At 56.7% G+C, this 15,760-nt stretch overlaps 1 protein-coding gene across 2 annotated transcripts in view; it reads right to left on the bottom strand.

Moving 5' to 3' along the window:
* Positions 1–15,760, bottom strand: part of LOC144731742 (plectin-like) — a 74,386-nt gene that overhangs the window by 12,417 nt on the left and 46,209 nt on the right. For both annotated transcript variants that reach the window (XM_078612954.1, XM_078612962.1), the window contains exons 11-24: positions 15,524–15,651; positions 14,401–14,482; positions 12,568–12,696; positions 11,984–12,061; positions 10,587–10,745; positions 9,418–9,522; positions 8,336–8,431; positions 7,391–7,516; positions 6,724–6,870; positions 5,949–6,109; positions 4,557–4,674; positions 3,042–3,222; positions 1,785–1,981; positions 1,179–1,378 (exon numbers count right to left, since the gene is read on the bottom strand). In XM_078612954.1, the coding sequence (XP_078469080.1) occupies positions 1,179–1,378; positions 1,785–1,981; positions 3,042–3,222; positions 4,557–4,674; positions 5,949–6,109; positions 6,724–6,870; positions 7,391–7,516; positions 8,336–8,431; positions 9,418–9,522; positions 10,587–10,745; positions 11,984–12,061; positions 12,568–12,696; positions 14,401–14,482; positions 15,524–15,651 (1,907 nt within the window). The remainder of the gene's footprint in view (positions 1–1,178; positions 1,379–1,784; positions 1,982–3,041; positions 3,223–4,556; positions 4,675–5,948; positions 6,110–6,723; positions 6,871–7,390; positions 7,517–8,335; positions 8,432–9,417; positions 9,523–10,586; positions 10,746–11,983; positions 12,062–12,567; positions 12,697–14,400; positions 14,483–15,523; positions 15,652–15,760) is intronic.

Raw genomic sequence — 15,760 nt, 5'->3', positions numbered from 1 at the left:
GTAATAAAATGTTATGTTTTATATATTATGTTTTATTTTTATTATTTATTACTTCCCTTCTACGTGACTTTACCGAAAGAACCAAGAAGATGAGTAGGTCTGTTATCAATACCGTGCAGTGGACAGCAGCAAAGTTCAACACAGCAACAATACCGGTACCACATCTCGGTGCAAATTAATCCCTGCTGCCACCCAAACAGAGGGCACGCCATTTTCGCGGACTGTAGCAAAGAATAGGGCTGCCACCTGTCCAGGTTGGACCCAGTACAGTCCAGGTGGCAGGCATTGATCTGTACCGTGGTCTGGCACCTGGTATTGTTGCTGTGTTGGACTTTGCCGCAGTTTACTGGCATAGTTTTGGTGGCAGACCTGGTTGCTGGTGATCAATTGTTTGGTGGGGCGGTGCTGACGCCGCGTCGTCACAAGAGGGGGCACCAGGATGGCACCTTGCCCCATGGCAAGATTCCGTATGGTGGTGGTGGCGGTCCGTGTGGTTTGGGGAGTGGAGGAGCAGTGGTTACGCATTGCGGTACTACAAACCCTGCGACCCGAGTTCATTCCCCGCTCACGGCCCAACACCACTGACAATAATCTGAACTTTTCCTGGGCAGACTCAGCCTCAAATGAGTACCTGGTGCGATGTGTAAACGTCGCCACTGGAGAGACAAATGCTGCCGGGCGTGGTGCTGGCCACCCACCCCCTCGTGTACCGTGCCGGCCTTCGTAGGTGCTCGCTAACAGCACTTGCCCCAGCAGTCTGTTAAATGCTATACGGAGAATCTTTGTCTCTGTTAGGTTACATGCGATTATGAAATTCGAAAAAAATGCCTCTGCTTGTCATTTTGGGCTGCCAACTTCCTGATCAAGGGGGCCCAGTTTACCATGGGCAGGGGTCGGTAACCCGCGGCTCAGATCCGCATGCAGCTCTTTAAGGACCGCTTCGTGACGTTGTTTACTAAGTACTACCGTCTCGTATCCACGTGCATTGCGAGTCTTGAAATCATGATGGATTTATTTTTCTTAATTACCAAAATAAAAATAATAAAAACGGCTCTTCTCGTTATTTTGTGCTGCCGACCCCCTGGGTTTCCACGGCGGTTCAGGAGGCACTCCGGGTAATGACCGCGAACGCGAACCCGGGGGTTTCCGGTGCCGGTGGTGCAGCGGCGTGGAGGCACCTGCTGCCGTAGAGGGACGAGGCCTGCATCAGCAGCTGGTGCTCCCGCTGCACGCGGCCGAGCTCCGTGCCGAGCGCGGCGTCCGCGCGGCGCCCCGGCGACGCGGCAGGAGAAGCCGCCGCCGCCGTCGCCGCCGCCTCGATGGCCACGGCCACGCCAGGCAGCTCCTCCCCGACGCTCGCCAGCTCCTCCTCTGTCACCTAGGCCCACGTGCACAGCATGGCGGAGGTGCCGGTTGTTTGCACGCGTGTGTGTGTGTGTGTGTGGAAAGCGGTCCTGGGCCTCGCCTAGGTTGATTCACGTCCACGCGTGTCTGCGTTTGTGTGTGTCCATGCGTCCCCGTGTCTGTGTGCCCACGTGTTCACGTGTTTCCGTGTATCCACGTGTCTCCATGTGTTCACGTGTCCACGTGTCTGCGTTTGTATATGTCCATCTGTCCGTGTGTCCGTATGTCCCCGTGTCCGTGTGTCGTGTCCACGCATCTGCGTTTGTGTGTGTCCATGTGTCCATCTGTCCGTGTGTCCGCATGTCCCCGTGTGTCGTGTCCGTGTGTCGTGTCCGTGCGTCTCTGTGTCCGTGCGTCCACGTGTCCAGTGGGAGCGTCACCTTGTGCTCCGCGAGCCGCGCTCGGAGGTGGTCGGGGAGTCGGGGCGGCCCGTCGACCACCGCCTCCACCCCTCGCTCCATCGTCTCGCGGCATCGCTCCAGCCGCGCTGAGATCTCGCGCAGCAGCGAGGCGGCCCGCTCGCTCTCCCGGGCCGCTGCGGCCGCGGCGGCGGCTGCGGCCGCGGCCGCAGAAGCGGCTGTGGGTGCAGGCGAACACCGTGTGTGTGAGAGTGTGCACGAGCAGAGTGCGAGCAAACTAAAACTAAACCAAAGTGTTTTTTTTTTTAACGGGTCTGGTCCACTGAGCTGTATCGCTCTTTTTTCCAAGCGACCTGACCACGAATGATAGAGCAACCAAGTGGCTTATCGTGTGGAATTTTACAGCAGCCAAATACTCTTGAACGCACGTTGATTCTAAAAGTGGGGAAAAAGTGGAGGACCTGGAGAAAAATCCACTGTATACCAGGCGAGGGAGTAAATATCTCGCCATCGTGGTGATGGAGAGCGGAGGCGCAGCAGTTAGCGCTCTTTGCGATGAACACGGCGGTTCACGTCCGATTCCCTCTCACAGTGCACCGGTGCTGGGCCTCCCATAGGTCGATTCAAATGAGTACCTGGTGTGGTGTGCAAACATTGGCACTGGGGAGACAAAAACGGTTGGGCGTGGTGCTGGCTGGCCACTCACGCTCTCATGTGCTGTGCCGGCCTTCATAGATGCTTGCTAACAGCACTTGCCCCAACAGCCTGTTAAGGCTATACAGGAGATCTTTGTCTTTTATACGCATACATGTACACGTGTGTGTGTGTGCCTGCGTGTGCGTGCACATGTTCATGCGCGTTGACGTGTACACGTGTGTGAGTGTTCCAGTGTGTCCGTGTACTCGGGGAGCGGTAGTGGAGCGGGTTACCGCTACGCTGCGATAGGAACACCGCGACCCGGGTTCGATTCCCGCTCACAGCCAACACCAGCGACGAATTATCTGAACCGGTCCTGGGCCTCCCCTCGGTCAACTCAGCCTCAAATGAGTACCTGCTGGCGGTGTGTAAAACATCGCAACTGGGGAGACAAAGGTGGCCGGGCGTGGTTGCTGGCCACCCACCGCCCTCGTGTGCCATTGCGGCCTTCATAGGTGCTGCTCGCGAACAGCGCTTGCCCCGACAGTCTGTTCAAGGCTACACGGGGGATCTTTGTCTTGTGTACTTGTGGCTGTTGATTATGGTTCATTGTTGTCTTTGTCTCGCTCGCTCGTGCCTCACCGGCTCGCCGCCGCTCCTGTATGGCAGCACGGTACCGCGCCGCTGCCGCCTCGGCCTCGCCGGCGGCGGAGTCGCGCCAGCCCAGGGCGCTGCCGTGGCTCTGCGCGGCGTCGAAGCTCGCCAGCAGCTGCCCCAGCGTCTCCACCGCCGAGCTCAGCTCCTCCTCCTGCAGCGCCAGCAGCTGCACGGGCCGGGGGAGACGGACAACGCTCGTCCACCGACAGCCAGACACTGCTCGTCGTCCCCGTCTCAACCGCCACGCTGTGTCCAACCACCACGACCACCACCACACCGTGTCCAACCACCACTACCATACCGTGTCCAACCACTACCACCACCACACCGTGTCCAATCACCACCACACCCTGTCCAACCATCACCACCACACCGTGTCCAACCACTACCACTACCACACTGTGTCCAACCACCATCACACCGTGTCCAACCACCAACACACCCTGTCCAACCACCACCACACCATGTCCAACCACCACCACACCGTGTCCAACCACCACCACACCATGTCCAACCACTACCACCACCACACCGTGTCCAACCACCACCACCCCCACACCATGGTGTCCAACCACCACCACACCGTGTTCAACCACCACCACCACCCCATTGATTCGTCCACGCATGTTGAGGACCCTGCCTACCAAACTGACCATCACTGCCATGTACGGCCACCGCACTTGGTAGAATCCAACGTAGAGCAGTCCGCTTGATTGATGATCCAGCACTAACCGATGGTCCGTCGCCTCCTAATCACTCTTCTATCACTACTAGCGTTGTTACTCAGTGAACGTCACCCATCTATTCATCCGCCCATGTTGAGTACTCGGTCTACCAGACCGGAAAATTTCGTCCCGTCCCATTCTGCTTCTGTCCATCGCATAGCTCTGCTTTGGAATTCCCTCCCATTGTCATATTCCCAAAGCTCTTACGATGCATAAAATAACAACACTGCTCGATTCAAGCGGCGCGTCCACTCGAATCCCTCAACCAAACAATTTACGGGTTTGCCGCGCAGACTGGGCCAAATCGGTGTTGAACGACTCTTCCCAAGGTCGGAGCGCTGGTGGCGTAGGAGCGTGGATCTCGCGGCCATGCCCTTGACAACAAAACCAGCGATGGTCAACCCAGACGAGTCGGTGGGCCACGTGAGTGGTCTTCATTCAACCCGGTGGGCCCGCAAGCTCGACATCGTGCTTGTGCACTCATCATGGTCCCACGCGTCATCCTAGATGCACTTGGACCAGGCCACCACGAGGGCCTGCATGGGAAGCAGGTTGCCCACCAGTGTTGTAAGCGAACAAGTGAACGTGTGGACCGGGGGTAGGTGGCACGTGACTAGCGGCCACGACCGTGGTGTGAGAGCTATACTGGGCGTGGTGGGCTGGAGCAGGGAAATGTTTTCTGGGATGAAATTAAACCACCCCCACCCCCCCCTTCCCCCGTGAGATTAATGATCCTCAAGAAGTAGAAAACCGGAAAAAATAATTGTCACCAAACCTCTTCGTCCGTGACGCCCCGGGTCTCCTCTACCACCTCCAGCAGGCTCTGCCAGGCGAGTAGGCCCTGCACGGTGGATCCGCGCTCGATCGACACGGCATTGAGCAGCTCCAGAAGCCTGAGGGCACCACACAGATGCACAGGAGAAGCCTGTCCTGTTAGGCCGTCTCAAATCTATCAGGCCAAGCGCAGTTAGCAGGAGGATTAGGTGGTGGTGATGGTTGTAGTGGTGGTAGTGGTAGTTGTAGTGGTAGTGGTGGTAGTGGTTGTATTAATAGTGGTGGTAGTAGTGGTGATTGTAGTGGTAGTGGTGGTAGTGGTTGTAGTGATTGTGGTGGTAGTGGTAGTAGTGGTAGTGGTTGTAGTGATTGTGGTGGTAGTGGTAGTAGTAGTAGTGGTGGTCGTAGTGGTTGGAGGGTTGCCACCTGTCCTGCTTTTTTTCCAGGATCGTCCTCTTATTGAGGACGTTGCCACTGTACTGGGAATTCTGGACTTCTCCCCAGGACGTTAAGTTACCAATAACAACATACACATAGTTCTACCCTCTTCCATTCTTGCTCCCGTGACTTTTTGCCGGCGGTTTGTGCCTCGGAGGTGGCGACCCGAGTTGGTGGCGGAGGTGGTGGGGCCAGTGACGATTATCTGAACCGGATCCTGGGCAATCCCCTAAGGTAGACTCGGCCTCAAACGAGTACCTGGTGGAATGTGCAAACCTCACCACTCAGGAGGCAAAAGCAGTCGGCCGTGGTGTTGGCCACCGGCCCCCATCGTGTGCCGTGCCGGCCTTCATAGGTGCTCGCTCACAGAACTTGCTCCTAGAGTCTGTTAAGGCTATACGAGGGATCCTTTATCTTTGAGGCCTACACTCCCCACGTCCAGCACTCGGTGAGTGAGTAAAGGATCCGGGTTGGTACCGCGTGCTGAACCTTTCCTCTCTAAAGCTCCCGCCAAGCATCGGACACTTCTATGTAGATTACAAGCGGCTCCAAAACACTCGCGTGCTAAACTTGAGTCGATGAACGAGTGAACATGTGAGCTAACTACTCAATCGGCCGGTGGGAGCGAGCCCGTGTGTCACATTCATGCGTACCACGTGGAATGAGCGAGTGGATGATTCGAATGTTGAGCAATCAAGCAAGTGTGGCACATGAAGGCCGCCTGAACGAATTAATGAATGATTGACGTAGAAGCTGGATGAATGGGGGAATGAATTAATGAATTGACTGGTGAGTTGAGCGAGCATGGCACCTCGGAGTGGCATGAATGAATGAGTGGAGGAATGAATTGACTGGTGAGCGATTGAGCGAGCGAGCGCGGCACCTGGAGGGGAGATGAATGAATGAGTGTTGGAATGAATCGACTGGTGAGCAATTGAGCGAGCGAGCGCGGCACCTGGAGGCGGCCTCGAGGGCATCGTTGTTTGGCGGCTCAGCGAGGAGGCACACGGCGGGGGCCTCCGTGGGGGCCGCCGCCGCCGCTGCGCTCACGCGGCACCAGCCGGGGCGCGGTGCGGGGCCCAGCAGCGAGCAGCACGTGCCCTGCGCCAGCAACGGCTGTAGACGGGGCGGGATACAACAGAACGAGACAACGGTCGCCCGGGTAGCCTGGAACAGACCGTCGTGGGGCGAGCGCCGCTAGCGAGCAGCGCCGATGATGGCCGGCACTGCGGCACACGAAGAGGATCAGTGCCCGGCACCGCGCGCCAGCCGCCTTTGTATCCCCCAGCGGTGATGTTTACACACCACACCGGGTACTCATTTAAGAGGCTGAGTCGAGCCAGGGGAGACCCAGGTTCAGATAATCGTCACTGGCTGTTGGCCGTGAGCGGGAAGCGAACCCAGGTCGCCGGATTCGTAGCGCAGCGCGCTAACCACTGCGCCACCGCTCCCCGCTGGACGGGAGCACACGGGGTCACACGGGATCACATGGGGTCACACGGGGACATTTACCAGAGATCAAGTTTACAAACTCCTTAGTTCAAATCTTCATTCATTTCCTGCAGCTTTTTTTCCCGTTTTAGTTACAGTAATTGTGTTGGAACAGGGACACACGCTGGGAACAGCTGGCATGGCAAGAGAGAGGTACGGGGGCACACGGGGTCACACGGGGTCACTAATTACAATTGTGATAACAACGACGACAACGGATATCGCGCCCCCGTCCGTACCTCTCCGCCCGCGGGGTAGTCGCACAGCACCCGGAGCGGTACCGCCTGCACGCCCGGCACTGCCCCGACGTTCGCCACGCCAGCAGCTGCGGCAACCAGAGCCTGGGCCCGCGACTGGAGATCAGCCAGCACCGTGTCTTCCTCCTCCTGCGACGGTAACGACAACGATGATGACATGATGGTGGTGGAGGGGGAGGGTGCGGGATGGGGGAGAAGGGGATAGAGGTGACGGTCAGGGATTGCATCCTCACTCGATTGTGTATTTCCGATTGATCGCAGGATGGAGAATTATTTTATCAACTCTTTTTTTATTTGACCAGGTAAGGCCCACTGAGCTATCTTTTTCAGAAGTGACCTGGCCACAAATAATAGCTCAAGAAAGTGGCTTATCACGTGTAAATGTATAGCAGCCATATACTCTAAACACGTGTTGATTATAAATGTGGAGGACAAAACCGGAGCACCCCAATAAAATTTCACACGACCACAGAGAAAGAAATACACAACAGGCGTCAGGGTCGGGATCGAACCCACGACCGCCTGTATACCACGCGAGGTAGTTAACATCTCCTAGCCACCGTAGCGCACCTGACACGTGGCCACAACCGTAGCGATGGGGGGGGGTATACTGGACGTGGTATGCCGGGCGCAATCAGCGAGCCCTCACCTGGATCTCTTCGAAGATCGTCTCGAGCTGCCGGCGATCCGCCGCGCGGCCCCAGGAGCAGCGCGTCGCCAGGCCCCGGCGCACCTCCCCGATCTCCGCCTCCGCGTCGCGCACCCCCTCGAAGAACTGCGAGGGCGGAGATGAGCGACGTCAACGCCGGGGCAACGCCACCGCGCGACTCACGGCGCACGGGGCGGTCGCTCTCGGAAGTTCGAGAGGGAGAGGAGAGAGAGAGAACAGATGCACGCGGAAGGCAGCAGCAGCAGCAGCCACGCGGTGGCGAGGAGCCGACGCGACCAACAATTGCCCAAGCTCTGCGATCCTCTATGGGGGAAAATAAAACACTGCCCGTTGTTTATGCACGAGGGAGTAAACCGGAGCACCCGGAGAGTTAACCCGCGCGTGCAAGGGGGTCAAGGCTCTTATCAAGTCGCAGTGATTGGCGAAGCTCTGGGCGACTCGGAGGCGAGTGCAGGAGGAACCGCAGATGAGCGGGAAGGCAGCAACCACACAGTGAGCCGGCACCAAAATCCAACCACAGCTCCCCACCCCCCACCTCCAAGCTCTGAGGACCTCTATATATATTGCGGTGTTATGGGCCAATTGATAAATGTTTACATGTGGGAGGAAACTGGAGTACCCGGATAAAATGCACGCGTGCGAGGGAACAACACTCTATCCCATACAGATGGAACAGGTGGAGTCTATATCTTTGCTTTACCGCCTTCTCCTGGCGAGCCAAGGTACACAGTGCTAAATTACAGACTGGCTGATCAGTATCTGATGGGAGTATCTAGACAATAGACTGACTGGTCTCTGAAGGGGTCTCTAGACAATAGACTGACTGGTCTCTGAAGGGGTCTCTAGACAATAGACTGACTTGTCACTGAAGGGGTCTCTAGACAATAGACTGACTTGTCTAGACAAAGTATCGGCTGGACTCACCTGCAAGTGCGCCGTGTTTTCGTGAAGGTGCATCTCTGCACACCCGGCCAGCGTGAGGATCCAGAGCAGACGTCCCTCCAGCTCCCCCGTTATAGCCTGGACGTCCACCGCAACCACCACCACCACCAGCACCACCACCACAACCGTCATCATTGTAGTCATCACTGTCATCATCATGATTGTAAGTCATCGTTGTGATCATGATAGCCATCATCATCATCATTGTATGTATAGTCATCGGCATCATCATCTTTGTCACCGTCGTAATCACCATCGTCGTTATCAGCATTTATGTAATCATTATTATCGTCATCACAATCATAACCACCATTTCATTATCAACATTGTAAATTCATTAACGTCATCATCATCATCATCACCGTCATTCCCGTTGTAATCACAATCGTCGTCATTTTCACCAGCACCACCATCGTCATCATCACCACAACTATGCTAATAATCATCAGCAACGCATTTGTCATCATCATCACGGCGCCTATCATCATCGGCAGCAGCGTCCGGAACATAACCATCATCGCCACCATCACCGAGTGCGGACCGAGTGTGGCGGTGGTGGTGGCGGTGGTGGTCTCTGTCTGTGTCTGTGTGTGTCTGTGTCTGTCTATGTGTCTGTCTGTATCTGTCTGTCTGTGTCTGTCTGTGTGTGTCTGTGTGTGTCTGTGTCTGTCTGTGTCTGTGTGTGTCTGTGTCTGTCTGTGTGTCTATCTGTGTCTCTCTGTGTCTGTCTATTTTGGTGATGAGTCTTGCTGTCAGAGACGACAACGTGAAGGGAGGGCGAGGGGAGGGAGGGAGGGAGGGGGAAGGAGGGGAGGAGAGAGGAGGGGAGGGAGGGAGGGGAGGGAGGGGAGGGAGGGGAGAGAGGGGAGGGAGAGGGGGAGGGAGGAAGGAAGGGGAGGGAGGAAGGGGAGGAAGGGAGGAAGGGGAGGGAGGGGAGGGAGGGGTGGGGTCGGAGAGGGGGAGGGAGGGGATGAAGGGGAGGAAGGGGAGGGAGGGGAAGGGAGGGAGAAGGGGAGGGAGGGGAGGGGAGGGAGGGGAGGGAGGGGAGGGAGGGGAGAAAGTACCGTGATGGAATCCTGCGCTGGGTGCCCCGACTCGATGAGACTTTGCCCAGACTCGCAGATCCCTGCCACCTCCTCCTCCACGTGCAACAGCTCCGCACGCAGAGCCTGCACACACACGCACACACACAGGTGCACACATACACGCACACACACACACAGGTGCACGCACGCACGCACACACAGGTGCACACACACACACACAGGTGCACACACACACAGGTGCACACACACACGCACACAGGTGCACGCACGCACACACACAGGTGCACACACGCACACACACGCACACACACACACAGGTGCACACACGCACACACACACGCACACACACACAGGTGCACACATGCACACACACGCACACACACACACAGGTGCATACACACACAGGTGCACACACACAGGTGCACACACACACACAGGTGCACACACACAGGTGCACAGACGCACACACACATACGTGGCCCAATTAATAATCGATTTAAGGGGGCAGGCCGCTTCATGATCTGGCCAATTTTTTATTTTTTTGTCGTGTTACCCTCCACCACCCGACGCAGGCAAACAAATCAAATTGCTCGTGAGCGCGCCCCTTCAACGCGGCGATTATAATCGTCTCGACTCGCCGGTGAGTTGAGAAGTTCTCACAACGAAAATGCAACGCTTGGTTAGAAGAACAAACATCGGCCAGATCGCTGACGTGGGGTGAGCGGGTTGAAGGGAGCTTCATCGAGCAGGTGAGTGAGCAGGTGAGCGAGCGGGTAAGTGGGTGGGTGAGTAAGTGGGTGAGCGAGCGAGTGGGCGAGCGGGTAAACTGGTGGGTGATTGAGCAGGTGAGTGGGCAAGTGAGCGGGTGGGTGAGTGAGTGAGTGAGTGAATGAGTGAGCAAGCGAGCGAGTGAGCGAGTGAGTGAGCGAGTCAGTGAGCGTGTGCGTGAGCCAGTGAGTGAGCGAGTGAGCGGGTGAGCGAGTGAGCGGATGAGCGAGCGGGTGAGCGGGTGAGCGAGCAATTGAGCGGGTGAGCGAGCGGGTGAGCGGGTGCGAGCGAGTGAGCGGGTGAGCGAGCGAGTGAGTGAGCGGGTGAACGAGCGAGCGAGTGAGCGGATGAGCGAGCGAGTGAGCAGGTGGGCGAGCGAGCGAGCCGGCGCGCGCGGTGTGCGAGCGAGAGAGACGTACTCTCAGCGAGTCGCCCTTGGCGGGCAACCCATCCGTGCGGCTCCAGTCGTGGGAGAGCTCCGCGGCCTCGGCGCGCGCCATCCACTCAAGAGGCCCGCGGGCGCTCGCGGCCAGGACGAGCAGCGCCCGCAGGTGCAGCGCACGCGCCTCCCACGAGCGCTGGCGCACACACACACACACAGCACGTGTCCCGCACAGAGGCAAAGGTCCCCCGTATAGCCTCGAGCAGAGAGGTCGGCAAGAGCTGCGGCTCGGGAGCCGCATGCAGTGGCCCTTTGGCTTCCCCCTGGCGGCTCTTTGGCTGCCGTTTTTAAGAAGAAGACGATAAAATTATCCTAAAACTTCGAGATTTTTGATTAAAAATGGCAGGGAATGGGTCTCGATGACAAAAAAATGTACAACAGTCAAAATTGTTTTGTTACAGAATAACTAAAGGGGGGTGTGGGGAGGGGTGTAAAAATACGAAATAGACGCACATTTATTCCATCGCATATTTTGTTGATTTAAGTCAGCATTAGTTTGTCACATGCCGCTGTGTCTGTGTACAAGTCGCTCTCTCTCTTTCTCTGCGTGTGATGCGGCTCTAAAACAATTTTGGTCACAGACAAAAAAAATCTAAAAAGATGTCTCTTCTTTGTCTTCTTCGAAAGGTTACTGACTCCCCCAGGTCCAACAGGACTGTTGGGGCAAGCGCTGTGTGGTGAGCACCTGCGGAGGCCGGCACGGCACACCGGGTGGTGGTGGTGGTGGATGTGGTTAGCAAGCCTCGCCCGGCCACCTTTGTCTCCCCACAGCAGGCGCTCGTTTTTAAGGCTGAGCCGACCTTGAGGTGCCAGGAACCGGTCTATTGTAGATATGAATATGTTGGCTGTTAAATTTCGATTTAAAGCTTTCGTGACTGCAGGGATTCGTCTTCTTGGTTCTTTCGGTAAAGTCACGTAGAAGGGAAATAATAAGATAATAAAAATATAACATAATAAAATACAATTCGCACGACGTTTCGGCCACAACGCAAGCAGCCGTCTTCAGGTGAAGAACAGGTCTGTCGGGAAGACAGCGTCAGACGCTGTCTTTCCGACATTATTTCCCTTCTACGTGACTTTACCGAAAGAACCAAGAAGATATTGGCTGTTGTTACTGTTGCCACTGAGCGGAAACAGAACTCGGGTTTTTTCGCCGGGTCCAAAGCGCACCGCCGCTCCGCACGTACGGCACACGCGGCGGAAACCGGTGGCCGTCTTCGTCCGACGGCGAGCCAAAAGCCGCCGCTGCGAGGATGACCGGAGTTGTCGCGATGATCGTTTACGCTCCTTGACGAGCTCGGCGAGGTGCCGTGGTTCATCTGTGGCGAGCTCTGTGGTGTGTAACGAGCGCGGCCTCGTCGTGTGCAGCCCCACCTTGAGGTTCGCGTAGGCCACGTTAACTAGCTGCAGCTGTCTGTCGTATTCCGCTTGATGTTCCACAAGCAAGGCATCCTGCAGGAGAGGAGGATCATCATCATCAGCAACAGCAGCAGCAGCAAGAGCAGCAGCAGCAGGAACAACAGCTAAAATAACACGAGCAGCACCAATAGCATTTTCAGCGGTAAAAGAAGCTGCATTATCATCATAATCATCAGCAGCATGACGATCGTGAGCATCTGCACCATTATCAGCAGCAATACTATTGTCATCAAGAGCAGCATCATAAGCATCATCAGCAGCATGATGATCATCAGCAGCAGCAGCATCATAAGCAGCATCATCATCATAATCAGCAGCAACATCATAATCATCATCAGCAGCAGCATCATGTTGATCATCGTCAGCAGCATCATAATCATAAGCAGCATCATCATAATCTTTAGCAGCATCATGATTCTGACGATGATCAGCCTCATAATCATGACGATGATCATGCTCGTGATCATGACGATGACCACGAGCATGACGATGATCATCACGATCACGACCACGGTGATGACGAGTGGCGAGCGCCGCACCCGTGCCCGCGAGGCGTCGTCAACGGCGGTGCCCAGCAGCAGCACGCGGCGCTCCAACGCCTGGACGCCGGCCAGGGCCATCGTCACGCCGGGCTCGTCCCTGCCCCACTCTGCCCCGTCCACCTCCGCCTGCCGGGCACGGAGAACGCGCGGGGGGCGGGGGATGTCAAGGGCCGACGTTGGGCCAACGTCGGGGCAACGTTGGTCGGACGGTTCCAAATCACGTGTCGACGTGAGGCCAAGGTTGGTCCGACGGTTTCAACCACGTGTCAACGTCAGGTCAACGTTGGTCCGACGGTTCCAACCACGTGTCAACGTCAGGTCAACGTTGGTCCGACGGTTTCAACCACGTGTCAACGTCAGGTCAACGTTGGTCCGACGGTTTCAACCACGTGTCAACGTCAGGTCAACGTTGGTCCGACGGTTTCAACCACGTGTCAACGTCAGGTCAACGTTGGTCCGACGGTTCCAACCACGTGTCAACGTCAGGTCAACGTTGGTCCGACGGTTTCAACCACGTGTCAACGTCAGGTCAACGTTGGTCCGACGGTTTCAACCACGTGTCAACGTCAGGTCAACGTTGGTCCGACGGTTCCAACCACGTGTCAACGTCAGGTCAACGTTGGTCCGACGGTTTCAACCACGTGTCAACGTCAGGTCAACGTTGGTCCGACGGTTTCAACCACGTGTCAACGTCAGGTCAACGTTGGTCCGACGGTTTCAACCACGTGTCAACGTCAGGTCAACGTTGGTCCGACGGTTTCAACCACGTGTCAACGTCAGGTCAACGTTGGTCCGACGGTTTCAACCACGTGTCAACGTCAGGTCAACGTTGGTCCGACGGTTCCAACCACGTGTCAACGTCAGGTCAACGTTGGTCCGACGGTTTCAACCACGTGTCAACGTCAGGTCAACGTTGGTCCGACGGTTCCAACCACGTGTCAACGTCAGGTCAACGTTGATCCGACGGTTTCAACCACGTGTCAACGTCAGGTCAACGTTGGTCCGACGGTTCCAACCACGTGTCAACGTCAGGTCAACGTTGGTCCGACGGTTTCAACCACGTGTCAACGTCAGGTCAACGTTGGTCCGACGGTTTCAACCACGTGTCAACGTCAGGTCAACGTTGGTCGGACGGTTTCAACCACGTGTCAACGTCAGGTCAACGTTGGTCCGACGGTTTCAACCACGTGTCAACGTCAGGTCAGCGTTGGTCCGACGGTTTCAACCACGTGTCAACGTCAGGTCAACGTTGGTCGGACGGTTCCAACCACGTGTCAACGTCAGGTCAACGTTGGTCCGACGGTTCCAACCACGTGTCAACGTCAGGTCAACGTTGGTCCGACGGTTTCAACCACGTGTCAACGTCAGGTCAACGTTTGTCCGACGATTTCAACCACGTGTCAACGTCAGGTCAACGTTGGTCCGACGGTTTCAACCACGTGTCAACGTCAGGTCAACGTTGGTCGGATGGTTCCAACCACGTGTCGACGTTGGGAAATGCCCATCCTGTGGCAACCTTGCCCTCTCTCGTGTTAGAATATTCATTTCCTAAAATGAGCAATAAACATTACTTCCCAGGTCCGCTGCATATATATATTCTGAAGAAGGGCCATGATAAGAAATGTCGCCTGTTGGTACTGATTATACATTTGTATCTGTGACGGCCACACACACACGCACGAACACTAATTTATTTTGTGTTTCGTTTGTTGTCCTTCCCCCGCACCTCCGATCAGCACAGTTGGCTACGTACGCCGCAAAAGAAGTTCAACACACACACACTCAGGCTGCGGTTGTTGTTGACAATCACGCCGAGGTCGCCTGGTCTACCTGCGTCTGTGCTACTTTGGCGAGCAGCTCCTCCAGCGACTTGAGTCGCTGCTCGCTCTCCGCCCTGGCCTCCTGCTCACTCCTGCACACACGCACACGCACGCACACACACGCACACACACGCACGCGCACACACGCACACACGCACGCACACGCACACGCACACACACGCACGCACACACGCACGCGCGCACACACGCACACACACGCACACATGCATAGCACGTTAACTGCCACGCTCCCGCTCCCCACACAAAGATCCCCCGTATAGCCTTAACAGACTGTAGGGGCAAGTGCTGTTAGCGAGCACCTATGAAGGCCGGAACGGTACACGAGGGGGTGGGTGGCCAGCACCACGCCCGACCGCCTTTGTCTCCCCAGTGGCGATGTTTACACACCGCACCAGGTACTCATTTAAGGCTGAGTCGACCTAGGGGAGGCCCAGGACCGGTTCAGATAATCGTCACTGGTGTTAGCCGTGAGCGGGAATCGAACCCAGGTCGCCAGGTTCATAGCGCAGCGCGCTAACCGCTACACTACCGCTCCCCACACAGATACACACACACAGATACAAAGACAAATATCCCCCGTATGGCCTTAGCAGACTGCTGGGGAAAGTGCTGTTAGCGAGCACCAATGAAGGCCGGCACGGCACACGAGAGAGTGACTGGCCAGCACCACGCCCGGCCGCCTTTGTCTTCCCAGTGGCGACGGTTTACACACCACACTGGGTACTCATTTGAGGCTGAGTCGACTTAGGGGAGGCCCAGGACCGGTTCAGATAATCGTCATTGGTTTTGGGCCGTGAGCAGGAATCGAACTCGGGTCTCCAAAAAAGGGTAGCAACAGCCATCGCGGTCAGCGCTATGAAGCCACAGAGAGGGGATTCCTCACGCACGGTTGCTCCGGTTACCGAGACGGTTGCTGTGGCCAACCGAGACGGTTGCTACGGTAACAGAGAGAGAGGGGGAAGCAGTGTTCGTTTGTCGCTCGCGAAAGTTGCTCGTGGGGCATTGGAGGCCTTCAGTGGGTTTGATAACGGGGAGGGGGAGGGGGGGGGGTGTGGGGGGGGGGCCGTGGGGTGCTTTACCCCCACCCCCCACCCCCCACCCCCCACCCGTACCTCTGGTTCCCGGACGCGATGCTCCGCTCGTGGTCGTCGAGAAGCAGCACGAGCCTGGACCACTCCTCCTCCACGTGCTCGGGGGTCAGGTCAGGCGGCACGCGGATGCGCCCGAAGCTGATCCACACCTGCCGCACAGCGGTGGATGGAGGAGCTTGAAAGAAGTCCGGCGTACGAGCGGGCGGAGGGCGCCGCGGTCGCCGATCGATTGAGTCACACCACCGTCGTCGTCGTCGT

The sequence above is a fragment of the Lampetra planeri genome, chromosome 2, assembly GCF_965212315.1.
Source record: "Lampetra planeri chromosome 2, kcLamPlan1.2.h2, whole genome shotgun sequence".
In the NCBI taxonomy this organism is placed as follows: Eukaryota; Metazoa; Chordata; class Hyperoartia; order Petromyzontiformes; family Petromyzontidae; genus Lampetra; species Lampetra planeri.
This window is presented reverse-complemented; position numbering and strand designations above follow the sequence as displayed.